General features: G+C 44.6%; 1 protein-coding gene across 1 annotated transcript in view; it reads left to right on the top strand.

The window, feature by feature from the left end:
* Nucleotides 1-23,640, top strand: part of cwf19l2 (CWF19 like cell cycle control factor 2) — a 265,425-nt gene that overhangs the window by 143,244 nt on the left and 98,541 nt on the right. Inside the window, exon 9 of the mRNA XM_070891309.1 lies at nucleotides 23,089-23,206. Coding sequence (XP_070747410.1) covers nucleotides 23,089-23,206 — 118 coding nt within the window. The remainder of the gene's footprint in view (nucleotides 1-23,088; nucleotides 23,207-23,640) is intronic.

Here is a 23,640-nt window from a genome sequence, read left to right as displayed (position 1 = left end):
CATCAGCACATGATCACATTGCTGCCCGGGAAGAAAGGGATGGCCTCACCATGGCCAGATTTACTTCACTTGATGCTGTATACCCTGACTGCCATGTGATGCGCCAGGTTAGCACTACCCCACACCAGTTACATAAAGCATCCCTACAATTCCCAAGCCATTCCTTTCACACTCATCACCATTGCAGGGGGTACCATTATGTCTCACCATTCACTACAACTCACAAAGCCACTTCCAAAGGAGCCTACCCTTGTGTGTTGTTGGTTGATATGATTGGACAAGGATTAGGGTGAATGTGAGGTGTGGCTAGTGAAATGGGGATGTGATAATGTAGATAGAGAGAGAGGAATGGGTGGAGGTACAAGATAAGTTGGTGTGAGTAAGGATGTGTAGGAGTAGGGTAGGGAAGGCAGAGTGATGGGGATGTGATGAGTGGCAAAGCAGGATGAGATTGAGTGTGGCTTTGCAGTAACCTTTCGTGATCTACTGAGATCATTGAAAGATTGGTGCCACTGCAGCCAGGTCCTCCTGACGACATCATATGGAGGGAGTCAGTGGAGAGCCTGGGTACAGTACTTGTCAATGTTTGCAGCACCTCAATGCTGCAGAACACCGACAGCACAACTATCAAAAACAATGTGGACATGGTCCCTTTTAAGGAAACCGGTTGATGACGCATCATCAACAGACCTGCTTTCTTTTAATTGGCCGGAAACCTTGCAAGGCGGGCTTAACCAAGCCCCATCAGGGAAAAGTCATGGGGGAAGCCAGCATGGAGCCAGGAGCGGGGTTGCAGTTCGCCACCCACCTCGGCCACACTGATCCTGCCTCGGTAGGTGAAATCGCCTGTGTGGAGGAAAGTCAGATGGGCTGGGAGAATTGGCGCTGGAGGACTTTGGGTGAGATAGGATGTAAATTGCTGAGTTCTAGATGAGTTGGAGTTTGTTCAGGGTGCAGTTGGAAAGGCTTTTGAGGAAAGCATTGCAGCAACCAAGCCTTGAAGTGACAAAGGCATGGATGATGTTTCAGTGGCATTGGGATGAAGTAGAGTTTAAGGCAGGCATTGTTTGAGGTGGCAGTAAGATGTTAGTGACGGTTTGGCTGTGTGATTTGAAGCTCAGCTCAGGATCATATAGGACAACTGTTTATGTTTTAGTCCTGTAGTCAACACGTAAAGCAGACTGGAGAGACTTGAAAGTGGTGGAAGAGGTGGACACAAAACTGGGTGGCAATGATGCATTCTAGAACTTTAGAGAAGAAGGGCATTGGAATTGGGACTACTGCTCAGGTGGAGGATAAACATCAACACAGATTGGTTGGGCCAAAAGACCCATTTGTATATTACAATTTCTATTTACTTCTATGTAAGGTTAGATTGGAGAGGAGACAATAGTACAAGAGGTCAGAGAAGTTACAGATATTTTTTTTTGAGGAAGGTGATGACATCAACTGAAAATCAAGCACCTCATCTAATATTATCCAGTATCTTTGAACATCATGCAATGTGATTTTTCTAAATGTACAATTTTAGGCTGCCAAAACTAAAATTTCCTTCCTATTTAAGACCATTTTTAATCTTAACCATAGGATATATTTGTACAGCGACTCTTCTCTATTATTATTGTTGACATTTATCATGGACTATCTGAGTGAATTATTATTGAAGAATCTTTGAACCAGTTCAATTTTCTATGACAATTAAATGTTCTTTTATAAAGGGATTCTTATCTTTGGAATACAATGATATGCAGTGCAGTGCTTAATCTTTTCACATTCTGACTATTAGCAAGACCCAGTAGTTGATCTGCATATAAATACAACATCAAATTTGAAGCATACAATCTTCTCACAAAAATTGTTTAATTCCAACACTTTTAGATTTGAGTTTTGAGTTAAGTATCATTATTTTTAAGTTGCAGGTTGAAAGATTTTAAATGTGCGTTCGTGGATTATATTTTGGAACCATTTACATTTCTATATTTATTCCAAATGTTTTCTCCCCTGCTTTGTATTTCATGTATCACTTTGCCACACATCCATTCTTTCGTGACATCTCCATTGCAATGCACAATGGGTTGATGCTGCATTTCAAACTGCTGCAGTCACCACTGTACCATCATAAATATTTGGTAATCTTTTACTCTCTAAATCCCATTAATAATGTATTAGTAAGGGCTAGTGCTAACAATATGCATAAATGTCAAATATTCTTTTACTTTACAAATCTACACTTGCATAATGGAATTATGAGAAAGAGCACCTGTTTATCTTCACAGTTTAAAGGTTGTGTAACATGTTGTTTGCAATAATCTTGCACTCAATTTTACAGTAGTTTTTGACTCTTGTCATGTTCTATTGACAAAGCTGTCCTTGACTTTATTCAAAGAGACTGCTGTAATAATAATGGGGACATGAATCTTCATGTACCAACCTGTCACAAATTAAATGACATCAGTCTCAATTTTAATTAAGCTGATGACCTGAGGGCGTTACTTTATAGAATTGGATAGTTAACACATAAGATTCAGTCCAGTTTCTTAGCCTTTGAACATCGCTAATTTGATATCAATTACTACAGTACAGTCTGCACATCAGGACTAATGACAGCAACTGGAGATAGTGGCCCAAATGACCTAGAATGAAATTGTTGATGATGAATAAGTTGAATAAAGGTTTCTGTTTGCCCCGAATGTAAGGACAATTAACAAATCCCATAATAGTTGTGAAGACTGAAGTCTAAAGCATTTAGTATTGTCTCTATATTGTCAGACTGTCAGTACTGAATGAGCAGAAATTTCCTTCAATTAAATATTGGGAAGGCCAAAGCCATTTTCTTTGGTCCCTACGATAAACTTAATTCCCTAGCCACCAACTCCATCCTTCTCCCTAGCATCTATCTGTGACTGAACGAGACCTTTCACAACCTTGGTGTCATATTTGACCTTGAAGTGAGCTTCCGACCACATATCTGCGCCATCACCAAGATCGCTAATTTCCACCTCCGTTATATCGCCTGACTCTGCCCTTGCCTCGGCTCATTTATAATGGGGAACAAAGAAATGGCAGACCAATTGAACAAATACTTTGGTTCTATCTTCACGAAGGCAGACACACATAATCTTTCGGAAATACTAAGGGACCGAGGGTCCAGCAAGAAGGAGGAACTGAAGGAAATCCTTATTAGTCAGGAAATTGTGTTAGGGAAATTGATGGGATTGAGGGCTGATAAGTCCCGAGGGCCTGATAGCCTGCATCCCAGAATACTTAAGGAAGTGGCCCTAGAAATAGTGGATGCATTGGTGGTCATTTTCCAACATTCTATAGACTCTGGATCAGTTCCTATGGATTGGAGGGTAGCTAATGTAACACTACTTTTTAAAAAAGGAGGGAGAGAGAAAATAGGGAATTATAGACCGGTTAGCCTGACATCGGTGGTGAGGAAAATGTTGGAATCAATTATTAAAGATGTAATAGCAGTGCATTTGGAAAGTAGTGACAGGATCGGTCCAAGTCAGCATGGATTTGAAAGGGAAATCATGATTGACAAATCTAGAATTTTTTGAGGATGTAACTAGTAGAGTGGACAAGGGAGAACCAGTGGATGTGGTGTATTTGGACTTTCAAAAGGCTTTTGACAAGGTCCCAAACAAGAAATTCGTGTGCAAAATTAAAGCGCATGGTATTGGGGATAATGTATTAATGTGGATAGAGAACTGGTTGGCAGACAGGAAGCAAAGAGTAGGAATAAACGGGTCCTTTTCAGAATGGCAGGCAGTGACTCGTGGGATACCGCAAGGTTCAGTGCTGGGGCCCCAGCTATTTACAAAATACATTAATGATTTGGATGAAGGAATTGAATGTAATATCTCCAAATTTGCAAATGACACTAAGCTGGGTGGCAGTGTGAGCTGTGAGGAGGATGCTAAGAGGCTGCAGGGTGACTTGGACAGGTTAGGTGAGTGGGCAAGTGCATGGAAGATGCAGTATAATGTAGATAAATGTAAGGTTATCCACTTTGGTGTCAAAAACAGGAAGGCGGAATATTATCTGAATGGTGACAGATTAGGAAAAGGGGAGGTGCATCGAGACCTGGGTGTCATGGTACATCAGTCATTGAAAGTTGGCATGCAGGTACAGCAGGCGGTGAAGAAGGCAAATGGCATGTTGGCCATCATAGCGAGAAGATTTGAGTATAGGAGCAGGGAGGTCTTATTGCAGTTGTACAGGGCCTTGGTAAGGCCACACCTTGAATATTGTGTACAGTTTTGGTCTCCTAATCTGAGGAAGGACATTCTTATTGAGGGAGTGCAGCGAAGGTTCACCAGACTGATTCCTGAGATGACAGGACTGACATATGAAGAAAGCCTGGATCGACTAGGCTTATATTCACTGGAATTTAGAAGAATGAAAGGGGATCTCATAGAAACATAAAATTCTGACAGGATTGGACAGGTTAGATGCAGGAAGAATGTTCCCGATGTTGGGGAAGTCCAGAACCAGGGGTCACAGTCTAAGGGTAAGGGGTAAGCCATTTAGGACCGAGATGAGGAGAAACTTCTTCATTCAGAGAATTGTGAACCTGTGGAATTCTCTACCATAGAAAGTTGTTGAGGCCAGTTCGTTAGATATATTCAAAAGGGAGTTAGATGTGGCCCTTACAGCTAATGGGATCAAGGGGTATGGAGAGAAAGCAGGAATGGGGTACAAAGTTGCATGATCAGCCATGATATTGAATGGTGGTGCAGGCTCGAAGGGCCAAATGGCCTACTCCTGCACCTATTTTCTATATTTCTATGTTTCATCTTCTGCTAAAACCCTCATCCATGCCTTTGTTATCTCTAGACTTGACTATTCACGCCTGGCCTCCCATGTTTTACCCTCCGTAAATTTCAGGATCATCCATAAACTCTGCCGCCCATGTACTAACTTACACCCAGTCCCGTTCACCCATTACCCCTGTGCTCATTGACCTATATTGGCTCCCGCCCGACTGATCAACTTCTCGATTTTAATATTGTCATCCTTGTTTTCAAATCCCTCCGTGGTCAAGCTCTTCCCTATCTCTAATTTCCTTAAGTCCCACAACACTCCGAGATATTGCATTCCTCTAATTCTGGCCTCTTGAGCATCCATGATTTTAATCGCTCCACCATTGGTAAATGTGCCCTCAGGTGCCATAACTAAGAATGCCTATTTCCACCTCCATAACATCGCCCGTTTCCGCCCTTGCCGCAGCTTATCTGCTGCTTAAGCCCTCATCCATGACTTTGTTACCTTTAGACTTGACAATTCCAACGCACTCCTGGCTGGCCTCTCACATTCTACCCGACATAAACTAGAGATGATCCAAAACTCGGTTGCCCATGTCCTAACTTGCACAAAGTCCCGCTCACCTATTACCCCTGTGCTCGCTGACCTACATTGGCTTCCGTTTAAGCAATGCCTCGATTTCAAAATTCTCAACTTATTTTCAAATCCCTTCATGGCCTCGCCCCTCCATATCTCTGTAATCTCCTCCAGCCCTCACCTCCCCCCCCCCCCCCCCACCCGAGATATCTGTGCTCCTCTAATTCTGCCCTTTTGAGCATCCCTGATTATAATCGCTCAACCATTCGTTGCCGTGCCTTCTGTTGCCTAGGCCCCAAGCTCTGGAACTCCCTGCCTAAACCTCTCCTCCTCTCTACCTCTCTTCCTTCAAGACACTCCTTTTGACCAAGCTTTTGATCACCTGCACTAACTTTTACTTATACGGCTCGGTGTCAAATTTTTCATCTCGTAATACTCCTGTGAAATGCCTTGGGACGTTTCAATACGTTAAAGGCACTATATAAATACAAATTGTTGTTGCCAAGCTCTGGAATTCCTTCCCTAATGTTTCTTTGTGGCTTGGTCACATTTTTTTTGACGCTCCTGTGAAGCGCCTGGGATGTTTTACTGTGTTAAAGGTGTTCTCTAAATACAAGTTGTTGTTGATTATCTGTCGATGTATATAAGCAAACATCCAATTTGCCACAAAATTAGACCTCTTCTCTTAACTTAATAAACTTTCTCGATTGCCATTTTGGGCTAAATCTGGTAACATGGAATCTTGCGTATTGCTTGATCCTGAGCTGAGTTTCTTTATTGATACCTATTGCATCATCAAAACACCTGCGTTTCATCTTCAAATCATCACCTGCATTTGCGCCACCACTCCCCATTATCGGCAAGAGTTTAATCCATGCATTTACCTCTTTGAGGCTTGGCTTCTCAATTGTTCTCTGGAGCTCTTTTTGGCTTGCTACTTCTCTGTAATGCTTTTAAAAATCTGTCCAAATTTTTTTCTGTATGTCTCCCCTCCCCTCTGTCTCCTATCTCTTCTGTATGTCACTGTGTGACTCTTGCACAAGTATCTTTACCGATGTACTCTGAAGTCCAGGGGTCACAGTCTAAGGTAAGGGGTAAGCCATTTAGGACCGAGATGAGGAGAAACTTCTTCACCCAGAGAGTGGTGAACCTGTGGAATTCTCTACCATAGAAAGTTGTTGAGGCCAATTCACTAAATATATTCAAAAAGGAGTTAGATGTAGTCCTTACTACTAGGGGGATCAAGGGGTATGGCGAGAAAGCAGGAATGGGGTACTGAAGTTGCATGTTCAGCCATGAACTCATTGAATGGCGGTGCAGGCTAGAAGGGCCGAATGGCCTACTCCTGCACCTATTTTCTATGTTTCTCTGCATCTATCATATATCTTATATGGACTAAGGTAGGCAATAAAGTGGAGGCCAACACATACTAGATTGGAGTTTAAGATGGGGAAAGGCTGTTGGAAAGGTGCAACAACATAGGTGGTTGAGAGATTAGATAGGCCTCAAGAGCTAAGGTTGAAGGATTGGGGGAGTCGAAGTCCAGATTAGGCCAACATCATATAGCACGACGTCCTCCAAAGCTGCCTTGCCATTTGAGCCCGACTTAAAACGGCAACACAATAGGAATTTTTAAGTTATGTGAATAAATTATCTGAAGCCAGTTTTGGCTGAGTCCTGACATACAAAATCGGCCTAAATTGAAGGGAGGGGATCATGACGCTCTGCAAATCCCCACTGGCTCCACCACTGGGGCTAAGGGGTAGACCAGGAACATTCGGAAAGGGTTTGGAGCAGACTCGGCTGGGAACCCAACATAATCTGCAGCATTGGTGAGAAACCAAAGCATTGGCTAGTGGAAAAGAGAGTTTGGCACACTCTATCTAGTTGGAGCAAAATCCTGAAATTTGGAGCAAGTTTAAAATCTATATTTTAAAACTCTCCTTTGTTTACACCTTACTCGAGCACCTTTTCCATCCTGAATAATAAACATCGCGAAAAGCAAATCTAATAAAACTCAATCTAAATTTAGCAGTCCTGAAACCTTTATGGGCTGATCCTCAACAAAAGGTACTCAGCCTCCTATGCAATTCTAGGGATATTGGTACTGCTAAATCTCTCTTGTTCCTTCGCTTATTTATTTTTATTTCCTTTTCCAGTTCTGTTTGCTTTTTCCTCATTTCTGTTTTTGTCATTTCTATTTCTGCCCCTTTTGTCTCGGTTATCAATGCCACCTATGTGTCTCCTCCTCCACTTATACTCTTGCTCTGCTTCAGTTCTTTCTATCACTCACTCTTTTCCATCACTTCTCATTCTTTTTTGCTTCCCAATTTCCCATCCTGCTGTCCTCCTCTTGATGCTCTTTTTTGTTCTCCACATCTCATTCTCTCACGGTCTCCTCTTTCATGAATTGGCGGGCTGGGAAACACACAGCTATGCGGGCAAAAGCAGAAGCATTTTTGCTTGTCTCATTGGATGAATTCAGGATCAGGATCTGCTCTGATTCGCCCTCCCAATGGTTGAGTACCATTACAGTAACATTCACTGCTTAGGTTCAGGCCGTGCAGATTATGCACTTGGTACTGCAGCATGAGTCACGGTTTCAGATAGGGTAGAAAATTGGGGCTACCTTTTAGGTAAGTATAAATTAGTGAAGTTTTTACAAGTTTGATTTTAGTAATGGAACAAAATCTCTCCAGTACAAATTGAAATTATAAAATCTAAAATTGTCTACTTTCAGCATTAGAAATTTATTTTTAAAAATGTTTATGAAAAAGCATGTCTGCTGTGAAAGATAAAAAGGACATTAAACTATGCAAAAGGCGTTGAAAAGGTGTAGATTCTTTCTAGATCTAAATGTCAGCTAGACATTTTCTCACATTTTGAACTAGTGAAGCTGAGAAAAGCCAACATCTCATTTGAGGATTGTGAGTGATCTAAAAATGTAGAACAAACTTATCCCACATTACGTGGGTAGACTGGAGAAGCTGGGGTTGTTCTCCTTAGAGCAGAGAAAGCTAAGAGGAGATTTAATAGAAATGTGTAGATAGACTGAATAAAGTGAGACTGTTTCCAGTGGCTGAAGGGTCATTAACCAGATGGCTCAGATTTAAGGTGATTGGTAAAAGAACCAGAGGCAATATGAGAAAAACTTTTTAATGTAACAATTAGTTATGATTTGGAATGCACTGTCTGATAGGGTGGTGGATACAGATTCAATAATAGCTTTCAAAATGGAATTGGATCAATACTTCAGTGAGAAAAAATTGCAGGGATCTTCGGAAAGAGCCAGCGGGCGTGGCTTACTGGATTGTTCTTCGAAAGAGTCGGCACAGACTCTGGGTAAAATCGCCTCCTTCTGTGACTATTCTATAAGAAGTGAGTGCATTAATCCCATCACGGGGAAAAATATTGCGTTGGATTCCTGGACCAAATCCATGGGAGACCAAACATATAGTTAATGTGATATTTAATTTTATCCCTACAATCTCTATCTTATGACCAGATTCCTGCTATTAACATGAATCCCCACAAGTAGTCTATGAAAAAAGAACTGCAGAATGTAGCAGAAACCATTTCAATCATTACTTATAAAATGATAATTTAGAGCATTTGCATGTTAAATTTGTAGCCATAGTATACTTTGTAATGTATGGTTGTGTGTAAAATAAATTATATATATGTTTTTCAACAATGAGTACTATAATGTACACTATACTAGTATTAATCATGAGGTTTTGAGAGAGAAAGCCATTTCAGTTCTGATTTTATGTAGTCTCCTTTCAATAAATCATTGGAATGTACCGTCATCATCATAGGCAGTCCCTCGAAATCGAGGAAGATTTGCTTCCACTCCCAAAGTGAGTTCTCAGGTGACTGTACAGTCCAATACGGGAATTACAGTCTCTGTCACAGGTGGGACAGACAGTCATTGAAGTCTAGTTTGCTGCACGCTCCTTCTGCTGCCTGCGCTTGTTTTCTGTATGCTCTCGGTGACGAGACTTGAGGTGCTCAGCGCTCTCCCGGATGCTCTTCCTCCACTTAGGATGGACTTTGGCCAGGGATTCCCAGGTTTCGGTGGGGATGTTGCACTTTATCAAGGAGGCTTTGCGGGTGTCCTTGAAACGTTTCCTCTGCCCACCGGGGGCTCGCTTGCCGTGTAGGAATTCTGAGTAGAGCGTATATTTTGGGAGGCATGCGGACAATGTGGCCCGTCCAATGGAGCAGGTTGAGTGTGGTCAGTGCTTCGATGCTGGGGATGTTGGCCTGATCGAGAACACTGACGTTGGTACGTCTGTCCTTCCAGGAGATTTGAAGGATCTTGCGGAGATATCGGTGGTATTTCTCCAGCGATTTGAGGTGTCTGCTGTATATGGTTCACGCCTCTGAGCCATACAGGAGGGCAGGTATCACTATAACCCTGTAGCACATAAGTTTGGTGCCTGATCCTCGAACACTCTCTTCCTCACCTGACCGAAGACTTTGCTGGCGCACTGGAAGCGGTGTTGGACCTCGTCGTCGATGTCTGTCCTTGCTGATAGTAGACTCCCGAGGCATGGAAAGTGGTCCACGTTGTCCAGGGCCACGCCGTGGATTTTGATGACCGGGGGACAGTGCTGTGTGGCGGGGTCAGGTTGGTGGAGGACCTTTGTCTTACGGATGTTTAGTGTAAGGCTGAAGGCATGGGCCTTACACTAAACATCCGCAGGCATCGTCTGCGTACTGTAGTTCGACGACAGAGGATGGGAAGGGCTTGGATCTAGCCTGGAGGCGACGAAGGTTGAACAGGTTCCCACTGGTTCTGTAGTTTAGTTCCACTCCAGCGGGGAGCTTGTTGAGTGTGAGGTGGAGCATGGCAGTGAGGAAGATTGAGAAGAGGGTTGCCGCAATGATGCAGCCTTGCTTGACCCCGGTCCGGACGTGGATAGGGTCTGTGGTGGATTCGTTGGTCAGGATCACGGCCTGCATGTCGTTATGAAGCAGGCGGAGGATGGTGACAAACTTTTGGGGCAGCCGAAACAGAGGAGGACGTTTCATAGTCTCTCGCGGTTAACAGTGTCAAAGGCCTTTGTGAAGTCAAAGAAGGCCATGTTCAAGTTTGGTGCTGTTCCTTGCATTTCTCTTGCAATTGTCACGCCATGAAGATCATGTCCATCGTACCCCGTAGCAGACGGAATCTGCACTGTGACTCCGGGAGGAGCTCCTCAATCACAGGGAGAAGACAGTTGAGGAGGATTCTAGCGGTAACTTTCCCAGTGGCCGACAACAGGGAGATTCCTCTTAGTTGCCACAGTCAGACTTGTCCCCCTTTTTAAAGATGGTCATGATTACGGCATCTCTGAGATCTCCAGGCATGCACTCCTTCTTCCAGATGACAGAGATGAGGTCATGTATTCGAGCCAATAGTGCCTCTCCGCCATACTTTAGTGCCTCAGCGGGGATTCCATCTGCTCCCGTTGCCTTGTTATTCTTGAGCTGATGGATGGCCTTTTCTACCTCGTGCAGGGCTGGGGTTTTGCTGAGATGGTGGTGGGTAGCATGTTGCGGGATGGAGTCGAGGACACTCGTGTCAAAGGCAGAGTCTCGATTAAGGAGATCTTCGAAGTGCTCCTTCCAACAGTGCCTCGGTGTGTTTGATGACACCGGTCAGCAGTGGGGTGGGATCTTGTGTGTTTGGGCCATAGGTGGACTTGACTGCGGTGAAGAATCCTCGCACATCATGGCTGTCGGCCAGCTGCTGAATCTCCTGTACTGTCTCCATCTACCATCTATTCTTTAGATCGCAGGTTTTTTGTTGGACCTCGGCCTTCAGCCGTCTGTAGAGCTGCTTTGCTGCTCCCGAGTTAGGTTGTTGCTTTAAGTTTGGAAATGCCCTGTGCTTACGGTTTATTAGCTCCTGGATCTCCTGGTCATTCTCATCAAACCAGTCCTGGTGTTTCCTGGTTGAGTGACTGAGTGTCTCTTCACAGGCACCAGTTATGATGGCCTGGAGGGCAGACTAAGCACTGTGGGCACTCTGCGTCTCGGGGTCCCCCGAGGGTCGGCAGGTTGGCAGTGAGGCGCTGGCTGTATAGGGTTCTCTTAGTTGGGTCTTTGAGTGTTGATTTTTCTGCGGCATTGCTTCTATTGCCGTCGTCACTTTGGGGCTATATTAATGTTGATAACGGATTGGATTAGGTGGTGGTCCGTCCAGCAGTCGTCAGCTCCTGTCATGGCGTGGGTGATGCGCACGTCCTTGCGATCCTCGCTCGAACTATGACATAGTCGAGCAGGTGCCAGTGTTTGGAGTGAGGGTGTTGCCACAATGCCTTGTACTTGTCCCTCTGGCGGAACAAAGTGTTGGTGATGACAAGGTTGTGTTCTAGGCATTTTGTCAGGAGCACTGTACCGCTGGAGTTGGTTTCCCTACCCCTTCTCTGCCAATCACGACTCCCCAGAGGTCCATGTCCTTACCGACTCTGGCATTGACGTCGCCGAGGAGGATCAGTTTGTCGTCCGTAGGGACGCAGGACAGGGATTGTTCGAGGCTGCAGTAGAATGCCTCTTTGGCCTCATCTGTTGCGTCAAGTGTTGGGGCGTATACACTGATAACTATGGTGCACTGGTTCTGGGATAGGGTGCACCAGAGAGTGTCATGAAACGTTCGCTAATCCTGCAGGGGGAGTCTTTGCTGGCGAAACCAACTCCATGGAGGCGGTGTTCTTTTCCAGAAGAAGGTGTCACCTCCACCTTGTTCTTTGACCTGGCCTTACCCTGCTCGCCGGGTCTCGCTTAGGGCGGCGATGTCGACATCGAAGTGTCTAAGTTCCCGGGCAACGATGGCGGTGCAGCGTTCCAGTCTGGCACTGTTGGTGTTCTTGAGGGTCCTGACGTTTCAGGTTCCGAACTTCATTTTGAAGGGTGGAAGATGCTTGTGCGTGAGTTCTTTTAACGTGAGGTGACCGGCTACCACACTGGTTCAGCAGAGCAAGGTCCAGTGGCAATGGGTTCCAAGACGACTGGAGACCAGGCTTTACTGTATGGGCCTAATTGCCTACGGTGGGATGTGAACTGTAAGCTTGGCACTGAGCAGCGCCTCAGGACAGGTGGTGGGAGATCTGAGGTGTGATGGGGGAAAGGGATAAGAGACGCTGGGGCCCTGCTCCATTTTAGCTTCTCGAAGGGTCGTGGGAGAAGTCAGAGTGGCCGCCGCCATTACCCAGTCTGGAGCAGCTGAGAGAGATTTGTAAATATCATCATAGGCAGTCCCTCGGAAGCGAGGAAGACTTGCTTCCACTCTTAAAATGAGTCCTTAGGTGGCTGAACAGTCCAATACGAGAACCACAGTCCCTGTCACAGGTGGGCCAGATAGTCGTTGAGGGAAGGGTGGGTGGGACTGGTTTGCCACACGCTCTTTCTGTTGCCTGTGCTTGATTTCTGCATGCTCTGGGCGATGAGACTCGAGGCGATGAACTGTGCCCTCCCGGATGCACTTCCTTCACTTAAGGCGGTCTTTGGCCAGGGACCCCCAGGTGTCAGTGGGAATGTCGCACTTTATCAGGGAGGCTTTGAGGGTGTACTTGTAATGTTTCCTCTGCCCACCTTTGGCTCGTTTGCCGTGGACGAGTTCTGAGTAGAGCGCTTGCTTTGGGAGTCTCGTGTCTGGCATGAGGGAAGGTCGTGTCTGACTAACTTGACTCAATTTTTCGAGGAGATAACCAGGAGGGCCGATGAGGGCAGTGCGTATGATGTAGTGTGTATGGATTTTAGCAAAGGGTTGCGGCAATGACGCAGCCCTGTTTGACCCCGGTCCGAACATGGATTGGGTCTGTAATGGATCCATTGGTAAGGATCACGGCCTGCATGTCGTCGTGGAGCAGGCGGAGGATGGTGACGAACTTTTATGGGGCATCCAAAATGGAGGAGGGCACTCCATAGACCCTCGAGGTTGACAGTGTCAAAGGCCTTTGTAAGGTCGAAGAAGGCCATGTATAAGGACTTGGAAGAAGGGACTGAGTGTAACGTATCCAAGTTTGCTGACGATACAAAGAAGGGAGGAAAAGCAATGTGTGAGGAGGACACAAAAATCTGCTAAAGGACATAGACAGACTAAGTGAGTGGGTAAAAATTTGGCAGATGGAGTATAATGTTGGAAAGTGTGAGGTCATGCACTTTGGCAGAAAAAATCAAAGAGCAAGTTATTATTTAAATGGAGAAAGATTGCAAAGTGCCGCAGTACAGTGGGATCTGGGGTTACCTGTGCATAAAACACAAAAGGATTGTATGCAGGTACAGCAAGTGATCAGGAAGGCAAATGGTATCTTGGCCTTTATTGCAAAGGGGATGGAGTATAAAAGCAGGGAAGTCTTGCTGCAGCTATATAAGGTATTGGTGAGGCCACACCTGGAATACTGTGTGCAGTTTTGGTTTCCATATTTACGAAAGGATATACTTGCTTTCAAGGCAGTTCAGAGAAGGTTCATTAGGTTGATTCCGGAGATGAGGGGGTTGACTTATGAGGAAAGGTTGAGTAGGTTGGGCCTCTACTCATTGGAATTCAGAAGAATGAGAGGCAATCTTACTGAAACGTATAAGATTATGAGAGGGCTTGACAAGGTGGATGCAGAGAGGATGTTTCCACTGATGGAGACGAGAACTAGAGGGCAAAATCTTAGAATAAGGGGCTGCCCATTTAAAACAGAGATGAGGAGAAATTTCTTCTCTGAGGATTGTAAATCTGTGGAATTCGCTGCCTTAAAGAGCTGTGGAAGCTGGGACATTGAATAAATTTAAGACAGAAATAGACAGTTTCTTAAACGATATGGGGATAAGGGGTTATGAGTAGTGCGCGGGGAAGTGGAGCTGAGTCCATGATCTGATCAGATCAGCCATGATCTTATTGAATGGCGGAGCAGGCTCGAGGGGCCGTATGGCCTACTTGTGTTCCTATTTCTTATGTTCTTATAAGGGCTGGTGCTGTTCCCTGCATTTTTCCTGTAGCTGTTGCGCTGCAAAAATCATGTCCGTTGTGCCCCGTAGGGGACGAAATCCGCACTGTGACTCCGGGAGGAGCTCCTCAGCCACAGGGAGAAGACGGTTGAGGAGGACTCTAGCGATGACTTTCCCAGTGGTTGGTAACAGGAAGATATCTCTGTAGTTGGCATAGTCGGACTTGTCCCTTTTTAAAAAGATGGTCACGATCACTGCATCTCTGAGATCACCCGGCATGCTCTCCTCCCTCCAGACAGATGAAAGATGCCGGGGCCCTGCTCCATTTTAGCTTCTCGAAGGGTCGTGGGAGAAGTCAGAGTGGCTGCTGCCATTACCCAAGCTGGAGCAGCTGAGGGAGATTTATAAATAAGTTAATAAGAGGATTTGGAACAGGTCTGAACTCTGTCGTCGTCCTCCTGATCCGGTGGCGTCCTTCGGAGTCCCTTTGGCCAGCTCAGAGCTGGCCTCAGTGGCGACCTCGTAGTCTTTTTGCCGGCGACCCAAACTGCGGAGGCGAAAGCAGCTGGAGGAGCAGAGGCGGAGCCACTGTCGGACACATATAAAAGGCAAACCAGTCTGTTAAGTATTCATCTCTGTCCTGTTGTTACTGAAATTATTAGCTGCTCAAGATACTTATAAAATATTCAGTTCGCCAGCGTACAATTTCTATAGTTTGGGTTGTTAGTAAAGACGGGATATGGAGAGATGGGGGGAGCGGGGGTGCAATGACGACACGTTTCTAGGTATAATCTTTGCATCAGTGTTGAAATCCTGCTTTCAAAACAACCACGCGTCAGTATGGTAAATGGCCTAGAGCTGGCCTAATGTGGCTTTAATTTGACTGAAGGTTTTGAGATATATAATGCAATGTTATTTATGAAATCAGTTGTCCTGTTTTCTATTTACCTGGAGCAAAAAAGTTGCATTTGCCTGTGTAAGTTTACAGAATTTACCATGGAATTCCTAAAATAATATTTGTTAAATGTGAGACAAAAGTTGAGAACCATGCAAGGGCATCTTGGGATGTACGTGTGAAGGTCAAATGTTTTATATGCACACATTAAAAAAAGAGAAGCTAGTATCACACTGATATGTTGTAAAGAAGTAAATGTGAGCAGACTTGGACCTTAAAATGAATGCTATGAAATAATGTTGTGCAAAAGCTTAGAACATTTATCTGAAATTCCTTTGCTATTTTAGGCAAGGTGCTAACGGGTTTAAAATAAATCGCTAGCGCCTCTGTTAAATTGGATTAATTTGTTAAGCATTTATATGCTGTTATTTCATCATGTGATTAAAAAGCTGTAGAAATCAGAGCAATTAAAAATCATTGCCCATCTTCCCGCAACTCCATGTTTGAATCCCTTCAATCAGGTTTCCGCCCCTGCACAATACTGAAACGGCTCTCATCAAAGTCACCAATTATGTCCTTTGTGACTGTGACAAAAGCAAACTATCCCTCCTCATCCTTTTTAACTTGTCTGCAGCCTTTGACATGGTTGACCACTCCATCCTTTTCCAATTCCTCTCCACAGTCGTCCAGCTGGGTGGAACTACACTCGTCGGGCTCCATTCTTATCTATCTAATAGTAGCTAGAGATTCACCTGCAATGGATTCTCATCCCACTCCCGCATCGTTACCTCTGGTGTCCCCCAAGGATCAATCCTTGCCCCCCTCCTATTTATCATCTACATGTTGCCCCTTGGTGAGATCATCCAAAAACACAGTGTCAATTTCCACATTTTAAAAAAATTATTCATTCTGGGATGTGGGCATCGCTTGCAAGGCCAGCATTTATTGCCCATCCCTAATTGCCCTCGAGAAGGTGTTGGTGAGCTGCCTGCTTGAACTGGTGCAGTTCTTGGGGTGAAAGTACTCCCACAGCCCTGTTAGGGCTTCCAGGATGTTGACCCAATGACAATGAAGGAACGGAGATATATTTCCATGTCAGGATGGTGTGTGACTTGGAGGAGAACTTGCAGGTGGTGGTGTTCCCATGCACTTGCTGCCCTTGTCCTTCTAGGTGGTAGAGGTCGCAGGTTTGGGAAGAAGCCGTGGCAAGTTGCTGCAGTGCATCTTATAGATGATGCACACTGCAGCCACGGTGCACCGGTGTTGGAGGGAGTAAATATTGAAGGTTGTGGATGGGATGCTGATGACACCCAGCTCTACCTCACTACCACTTCTCTTGAACCTGCCACAGTCTCTAAATTGTCATACTGCTTGTCCGACATCCAGTTCTGGATGAGCAGAAATTTTCTCCAATTAAATATTGGGGGGACCGAAGCCATTGTCTGAGGTCCCCTCCCCAACTCCGTTCCCTAGCCACTGACTCCATCCCTCTCCCCAACATCTGTCTGAGGCTGAACCACACTGTTCGCAACTTTGGTGTCATATTTGACCCTGAAATGAGCTTTTGATCACATATCCGCAGCATTACTAAGACTGCCTATTTCCGCCTCCATAACATCACCCATCTCTGCCCTTGCCTCATCTCATCTGGCGGGGGTGGGGGGGTGCGAAGGGGAAAGAGGGGAAGGAAGGGGGGGCGGAGAGAGAAGGGGAGGAGTCACAAGACTGCAATTAGTTAAGGGGGGGTTGGTGGGGAGAGTGGAGAAGTCACAGGACCTTGGGTGTGGTCCATTCATGCAGACCTTGGGGCGAGAGAGAACTGCGAACCTGTCCTGCCTGTTTTCCTGCCATTTTGAGCTTCTTTCAAAGGTTAAATTTAAGTATGGGGCAATACTGACAACGCCATACCTTGTGTGAACCTTCTGCCTCATGGTGCCATCCTGAGGCAACAGCACCTGGTAGTGGAAGACCCACCTGCGGTGAGAGTGGCTGATGATAATGATGTGGAAGATGCAGATGACGAGCAGGAGGAGGACGACGAGGATGAGGAAACCATGCAAGTGCCTGAGGCCAGAGCACGATGGCGGAGGAAGGCGGATCATCGTGCCCCTTTAACGATTGCTCAAGTCTTGCGCCAGCAGCTTATCCGTGAACGCTTTACTGATGCCTGAGGGCTCAGCGACAACTATTCCACATGGAGTGTGGGCCCAGCTTGTGCAGTAGTAATTGCTTTTTTCCAGGCAGGACCCATCAAAGCAGCGACCCTCTCTTCCAAGGCTGTCAGTGGGTGCAGATTTGCCGGGCCTCCTCCTGTTTGAGTTCTTTCCCTTTTATTATGTGCCACGTTCCTCTGCAAAGATGAAAACCTAACTTTTTAAAGAGGGTGTCTTTCTGCTAGGTGGGACATATACAGATGGTCACATTTACAATTGCAATTCCATTGAATAAATGAAAATATTACTTACATTAACTACTTGATCAAGGTCTTGCCACTTTTTAACATTGGCCTCCAAATCTCGTAATGGTCACCATTGCACAGTAATCTTCTGCAACTTGGTTCCAGCGTTTCTTCATTTCTTTGGGTGGTAGTTTTATGTGACCTCTGCTGGTGTCCAGCTCCTGCCATCTGTTCTCAATCACAGTAACTAGTGTCTCCACTTCTTCCTGTAAAAAATTCTTGGTCCTTGCACGCATTGCATCTTGTACTTCTGCAGCTGCGATTTTTCCAATGTTTTCACACAGCACTCAACATTCTCACACACACAACTGGCTCTTTAAAAATGGCCAATTGCCAACTCAGAGCTGTACTGTGCATGCGTGTCCATTGCAATGACGTCAAAAACGTCACTTTTTTTCCCGTGCATGCGCAGAAGGTGCGGCATAGTTTTTCGGCGCAGACCGCAGGCTCCACCCCCCCGAGGCGACTGGACATGCTGCGTAGCGCCAAATTCAAATTATACATTGGGGAAACTTTGATAAATTATTTCTGGCCGAGAAAAACGGGCGTAACTCTGGCAATATGCCAGAAAACGGACTTGGGGAAAATTGAGCACCTATTCTTGGCCTTGTTTGAGCCATGTCTCTGTGAATGCAACCACGTCATAATCCCATGTAGCAATTTGTGCATGCAGCTCATGAACCTTATTAGTTACGCTACATTGACATACATACAATTTAATACCTCCTTCCGTCACTTTTGCTATTTTCTTCAATCTGGTCCCTGCAATTACTTCTAATTTTACTCTAGTTTATATCTCTCGGTCCTCTAGTCTAATTTCTGCTCCTTTCTGTTATTTTCTGGTCCCTTTCCCCAGCCAAATTAGTTTAAAACCTCCCCAACAGTAATAGTTAACCTGTCAGTGAGAATATTGGTCCCAGCTTTGTTCAGGTGTAACCCGTCCATCATGTACAGGTTCCCTTCCCCCAGCACCTGTTCCAATGCCCCAAGAATCTGAAACCCTCCATCATGCTGTTAAACTAATGTGGCAAGGGGATGGGAACCAATGCAGGGAGACAGAGGGAAACAAAAAGGAGACAAAAGCAAAAGACAGAAAGGAGAGGAGTAAAAGTGGAGGGCAGAGAAACCCAAGGCAAAAAACAAAAAGGGCCACTGAATATAAAGGGGCTGCAGGAGGGGCCAAAACTAAAAATCATGGATTAAAAACTAGTATTAAAACACTCGACCTAAACGCACGCAGCATTCGAAATAAAGTAAATGAGTTGACGGCACAAATCATTACAAATGGGTATGATTTGGTGGCCATTACAGAAACGTGGTTGCAGGGGGGCCAAGACTGGGAATTAAACATACAGGGGTATCTGACGATTCGGAAAGATAGACAAGAAGGGAAAGGAGGTGGGGTAGCACTGTTAATAAAGGATGATATCACGGCAGTTGTGAGAGACGATATTGGCTCGAATGAACAAAATGTTGAATCATTGTGGGTGGAGATTAGAGATAGTAAGAGGAAAAAGTCACTGGTGGGTGTAGTTTATAGGCCTCCAAATAATAATTTCACGGTAGGGCTGGCAATAATCAAGGGAATAATGGAGGCATGTGAAAAAGGAATGGCAGTAATCATGGGGGATTTTAACCTACATATCGATTGGTCAAATCATATCGCACGGGGTAGCCTGGAGGAGGAATTCATAGAATGCATACGGGATTGTTTCTTAGAACAGTATGTTACAGAACCTACAAGGGAGCAAGCTATCTTAGATCTGGTCTTCTGTAATGAGACAGGAAAAATAAACAATCTCCTAGTAAAAGATCCTCTCGGAATGAGTGATCACAGTATGATTGAATTTGTAATACAGATTGAGGGTGAGGAAGTAGTGTCTCAAACAAGCATACTATGCTTAAACAAAGGGGACTACAGTGGGATGAGGGCAGAGTTGGCTAAAGTAGACTGGAAACGCAGACTAAACGGTGGCACAATTGAGGAACAGTGGAGGACTTTTAAGGAGCTCTTTCATAGTGCTCAACAAAAATATATTCCAATGAAAAAGAAGGGTGGTAAGAGAAGGGATAACCAGCCGTGGATAGCCAGGGAAATTAAGGAGAGTATCTAATTAAAAACCAATGCGTATAAGGTGACCAAGGTTAGTGGGAAAATAGAAGATTGGGAAAATTTTAAACGACAGCAAAGAATGACTAAGAAAGCAATAAAGAAAGGAAAGATAGATTGCGAAGATAAACTTGCGCAAAACATAAAAACGGATAGTAAAAGCTTTTACAGAAATATAAAACGGAAAAGAGTGACTAAAGTAAATGTTGGTCCCTTAGAAGATGAGAAGGAGGATTTAATAATGGGAAATGTGGAAATGGCTGAGACCTTAAACAATTATTTTGCTTCGGTCTTCACAGTGGAAGACACAGGAACCATGCCAGAAATTGCTGGTCACGGGAATGTGGGAAGGGAGGACCTTGAGATAATCACTATCACTGGTGGGGTAGTGCTGGACAGGCTAATGGGACTCAAGGTAGACAAGTCCCCTGGTCCTGATGAAATGCATCCCAGGGTATTAAAAGAGATGGCGGAAGTTATAGCAGATGCATTCGTTATAATCTACCAAAATTCTCTGGACTCTGGGGAGGTACCAGCGGATTGGAAAGCAGCAAATGTAACGCCTCTGTTTAAAAAAGGGGGCAGACAAAAGACATGTAACTATAGGCCGGTTAATTTAACATCTGTAGTGGGGAAAATGCTTGAAACTATCATTAAGGAAGAAATAGCGGGACATCTAGATAGAAATAGTGCAATCAAGCAGACGCAGCATGGATTCATGTTTAACTAATTTACTGGAATTCTTTGAGGATATAACGTGCATGGTGGATAGAGGTGTACCGATGGATGTGGTGTATTTAGATTTTCAAAAGGCATTCGATAAGGTGCCACACAAAAGGTTACTGCAGAAGATAAAGGTACTCGGGGTCAGTGGAAATGTATTAGCATGGATAGAGAATTGGCTGGCTAACAGAAAGCAGAGAGTCGGGATAAATGGGTCCTTTTCGGGTTGAAAATCGGTTGTTAGTGGTGTGTCACGGATCAGTGCTGGGACCACAACTGTTTACAATATACATAGATGACCTGGAAGAGGGGACAGAGTGTAGTGTAACAAAATTTGCAGATGACACAAAGATTAGTGGGAAAGCGGGTTGTGTAGAGGACACAGAGAGGCTGCAAAGAGATTTAGATAGGTTAAGCGAACGGACTAAGGTTTGGCAGATGGAATACAATGTCGGAAAGTGTGAGGTCATCCACCTTGGGGGAAAAAAAACAAAAAACGGGAATATTATTTGAATGGGGAGAAATTACAACATGCTGCGATGCAGAGGGACCTGAGGGTCCTTGTGCATGAAACCCAAAATGTTAGTTTGCAGGTGCAGCAGGTAATCAGGAAGGCGAATGGAATGTTGGCCTTCATTGCGAGAGGGATGGAGTACAAAAGCAGGGAGGTCCTTCTGCAACTGTATAGGGTATTGGTGAGGCCGCACCTGGAGTACTGCGTGCAGTTTTGGTCACCTTACTTAAGGAAGGATATACTGGCTTTGGAGGGGGTACAGAGACGATTCACGAGGCTGATTCCAGAGATGAGGGGGTTACCTTATGATGATAGATTGAGTAGACTGGGTCTTTACTCATTGGAGTTCAGAAGGATGAGGGGTGATCTTATAGAAACATTTAAAATAATGAAAGGGATAGACAAGATAGAAGCAGAGAGGTTGTTTCCACTGGTTGGGGAGACTAGAACTAGGGGGCACAGCCTCAAAATACGGGGGAGCCAATTTAAAACCGAGTTGAGAAGGAATTTCTTCTCCCAGAGGGTTGTGAATCTGTGGAATTCTCTGCCCAAGGAAGCAGTTGAGGCTAGCTCATTGAATGTATTCAAGTCACAGATAGATAGATTTTTAACCAATAAGGGAATTAAGGGTTATGGGGAGCGGGCGGGTAAGTGGAGCTGAGTCCACGGCCAGATCAGCCATGATCTTGTTGAATGGCGGAGCAGGCTCGAGGGGCTAGATGGCCTGCTCCTGTTCCTAATTCTTATGTTTTTATGCACCACTTCTCCAGCCATGCATTTGCCTGCATGATCTTCCTGTTTCTATACTCACTAGCACATAGCACGGGGAGTAATCCTGAGATTACTATCTTCGAGGCCCTGTTTTTTAATCTTTTTCCTAGCTCCTGAAACTCTGCCTGAAGGACCTCAACACTTTTTCTACCTATGTCATTGGTTTCCCTTCTCCTCATAGAATGTCCTGCACCTGCTCGGTGATATCCTTTACCAGGGAGGCAACATACCATTTGTGGAATTATGTTTACGGTTACAGAAGCATCTCTCTCTGCCCCTAACGATCATGACTCCTCTAACTACTGCATTTCTACTTTATTTTCCCTGTGTGCAGTTAAATCTCCAGTGGTGCCAGGGATTGATTCTTATTGCATTCCTCCAAGGAGTTGTCACCCTTCCGCGGTATTCAAAACTGAAAACTGGCTTATGGCATTCCAGCATGACCATGTCTTCCTCCTACCCTATCTGGTGGTCACCCATTCCCTCACCTCCTGCACCTTCTGTAGCTGTGGTGTGACCCCCCTCCTGAAACTCGCAGATTACCAGATGCACAGCAGTGACTCTTTCGCTCCTCAAGCTCCAAAACTCAGAGCTTGAACTTAAGGAACTGGAGACATTTCCTGCAGAAGTGGTTATGCAGGATGCTGAAGTGTCCTTGAGTTCCCACATAGACCAGGAGGCATGTGCAATGGATCCCTGCTGGCCTGCTATGGTAGTCAATCTACTGATCTCTAAATCACTGAGACCCTAACCACTAAAATACTTGCTACTAAACTCTAAAAACTAAAACTGATGCACTGACTTATAATACTCCCAAGAAACTGACCTCTGAGAGACTGATATACTAAAAGAGTAAAACGTTAACTGAAGGCACTGAAAATTATATCTATAAATTTAAAACACAAGGAAACTGCCATCAAGTGAATTTTAGCAGTGCAAAACAAACAATTTAATATAACCAGTTTTGTGTGTTCAGCTGGTGCTCTGACTCTGAATTTGTCTAATGCTCATTCTCGACTCTCACTGACTCTCGCACTATTTACCCTTGGGCTCGTTCTCACTGACTAAGTACCCAGATTTTCATTGAACTAGTATGAATCTTTATTGGAGTTCAAAGTACGAAGGTTTACAGGGAGAGAATTGTCGCTATTTTAGCCAAATTAAGCTGCTGACATTTTTACATAAATAAAATAATGGTGCACCAAACCGCAACACTTTTTTCATTATTAATTCATAAAAAGTGTTGAACACTTTATTCAGTATTTTCTGATGTGATATTGCTGAATTTGGAAAAAGTTACTCACATTGCCTTTCTATGGGGTTTACCCCTTTCTCCCATGAAGCAGTGGTGCTGTTCAAGCCAGATGTGCTGCAAGTGAAGAACCTGTACAACCCCTCAGTGAGGAAGAGATGAATAAACTGGGAGCTAAGCTTATCAAAGCAGAGCTGATGGGAAATCTGGTAAGATACAGAAGAGTTAATATTGTCTTGACAAAGTCAGGGTTGATAATTGTAAAGGTGATCAGTGTACTGACATTAAAATGCTTTTAACCTAAGTACACTATTTGTAGCTACTGTCAAATTTTGGTTACGGTTGTATGTTTAATTAAGATACTCCATGGTATCTTTAAGTCAGTGAAAGAAGGAGTTTTACTAACACTTACAATTTTCAACAGTTATTATTGGGTTTTTAATTAAACTTTAATTCCATTTACACAAGGATACATACATATTTATTGATATAGCCAGGGATTGTACTTGTATATTTAAAAAAAACTTCTAGCCGAGTACATTTTAAAAATAATTACAGATATTTCATCAACTCCGACTCGGTCACTGGCAATCCTTACAGCTCCATAAAACCAACCTCTTAATCCAGTGTTTTCATGTTTCTT

Source organism: Pristiophorus japonicus, chromosome 10 (genome assembly GCF_044704955.1).
Source record: "Pristiophorus japonicus isolate sPriJap1 chromosome 10, sPriJap1.hap1, whole genome shotgun sequence".
Lineage (NCBI taxonomy): Eukaryota > Metazoa > Chordata > Chondrichthyes > Pristiophoridae > Pristiophorus > Pristiophorus japonicus.
Note: the sequence above shows the minus strand (reverse complement) of the source record. Positions and strands in the feature narration are given on the sequence as shown.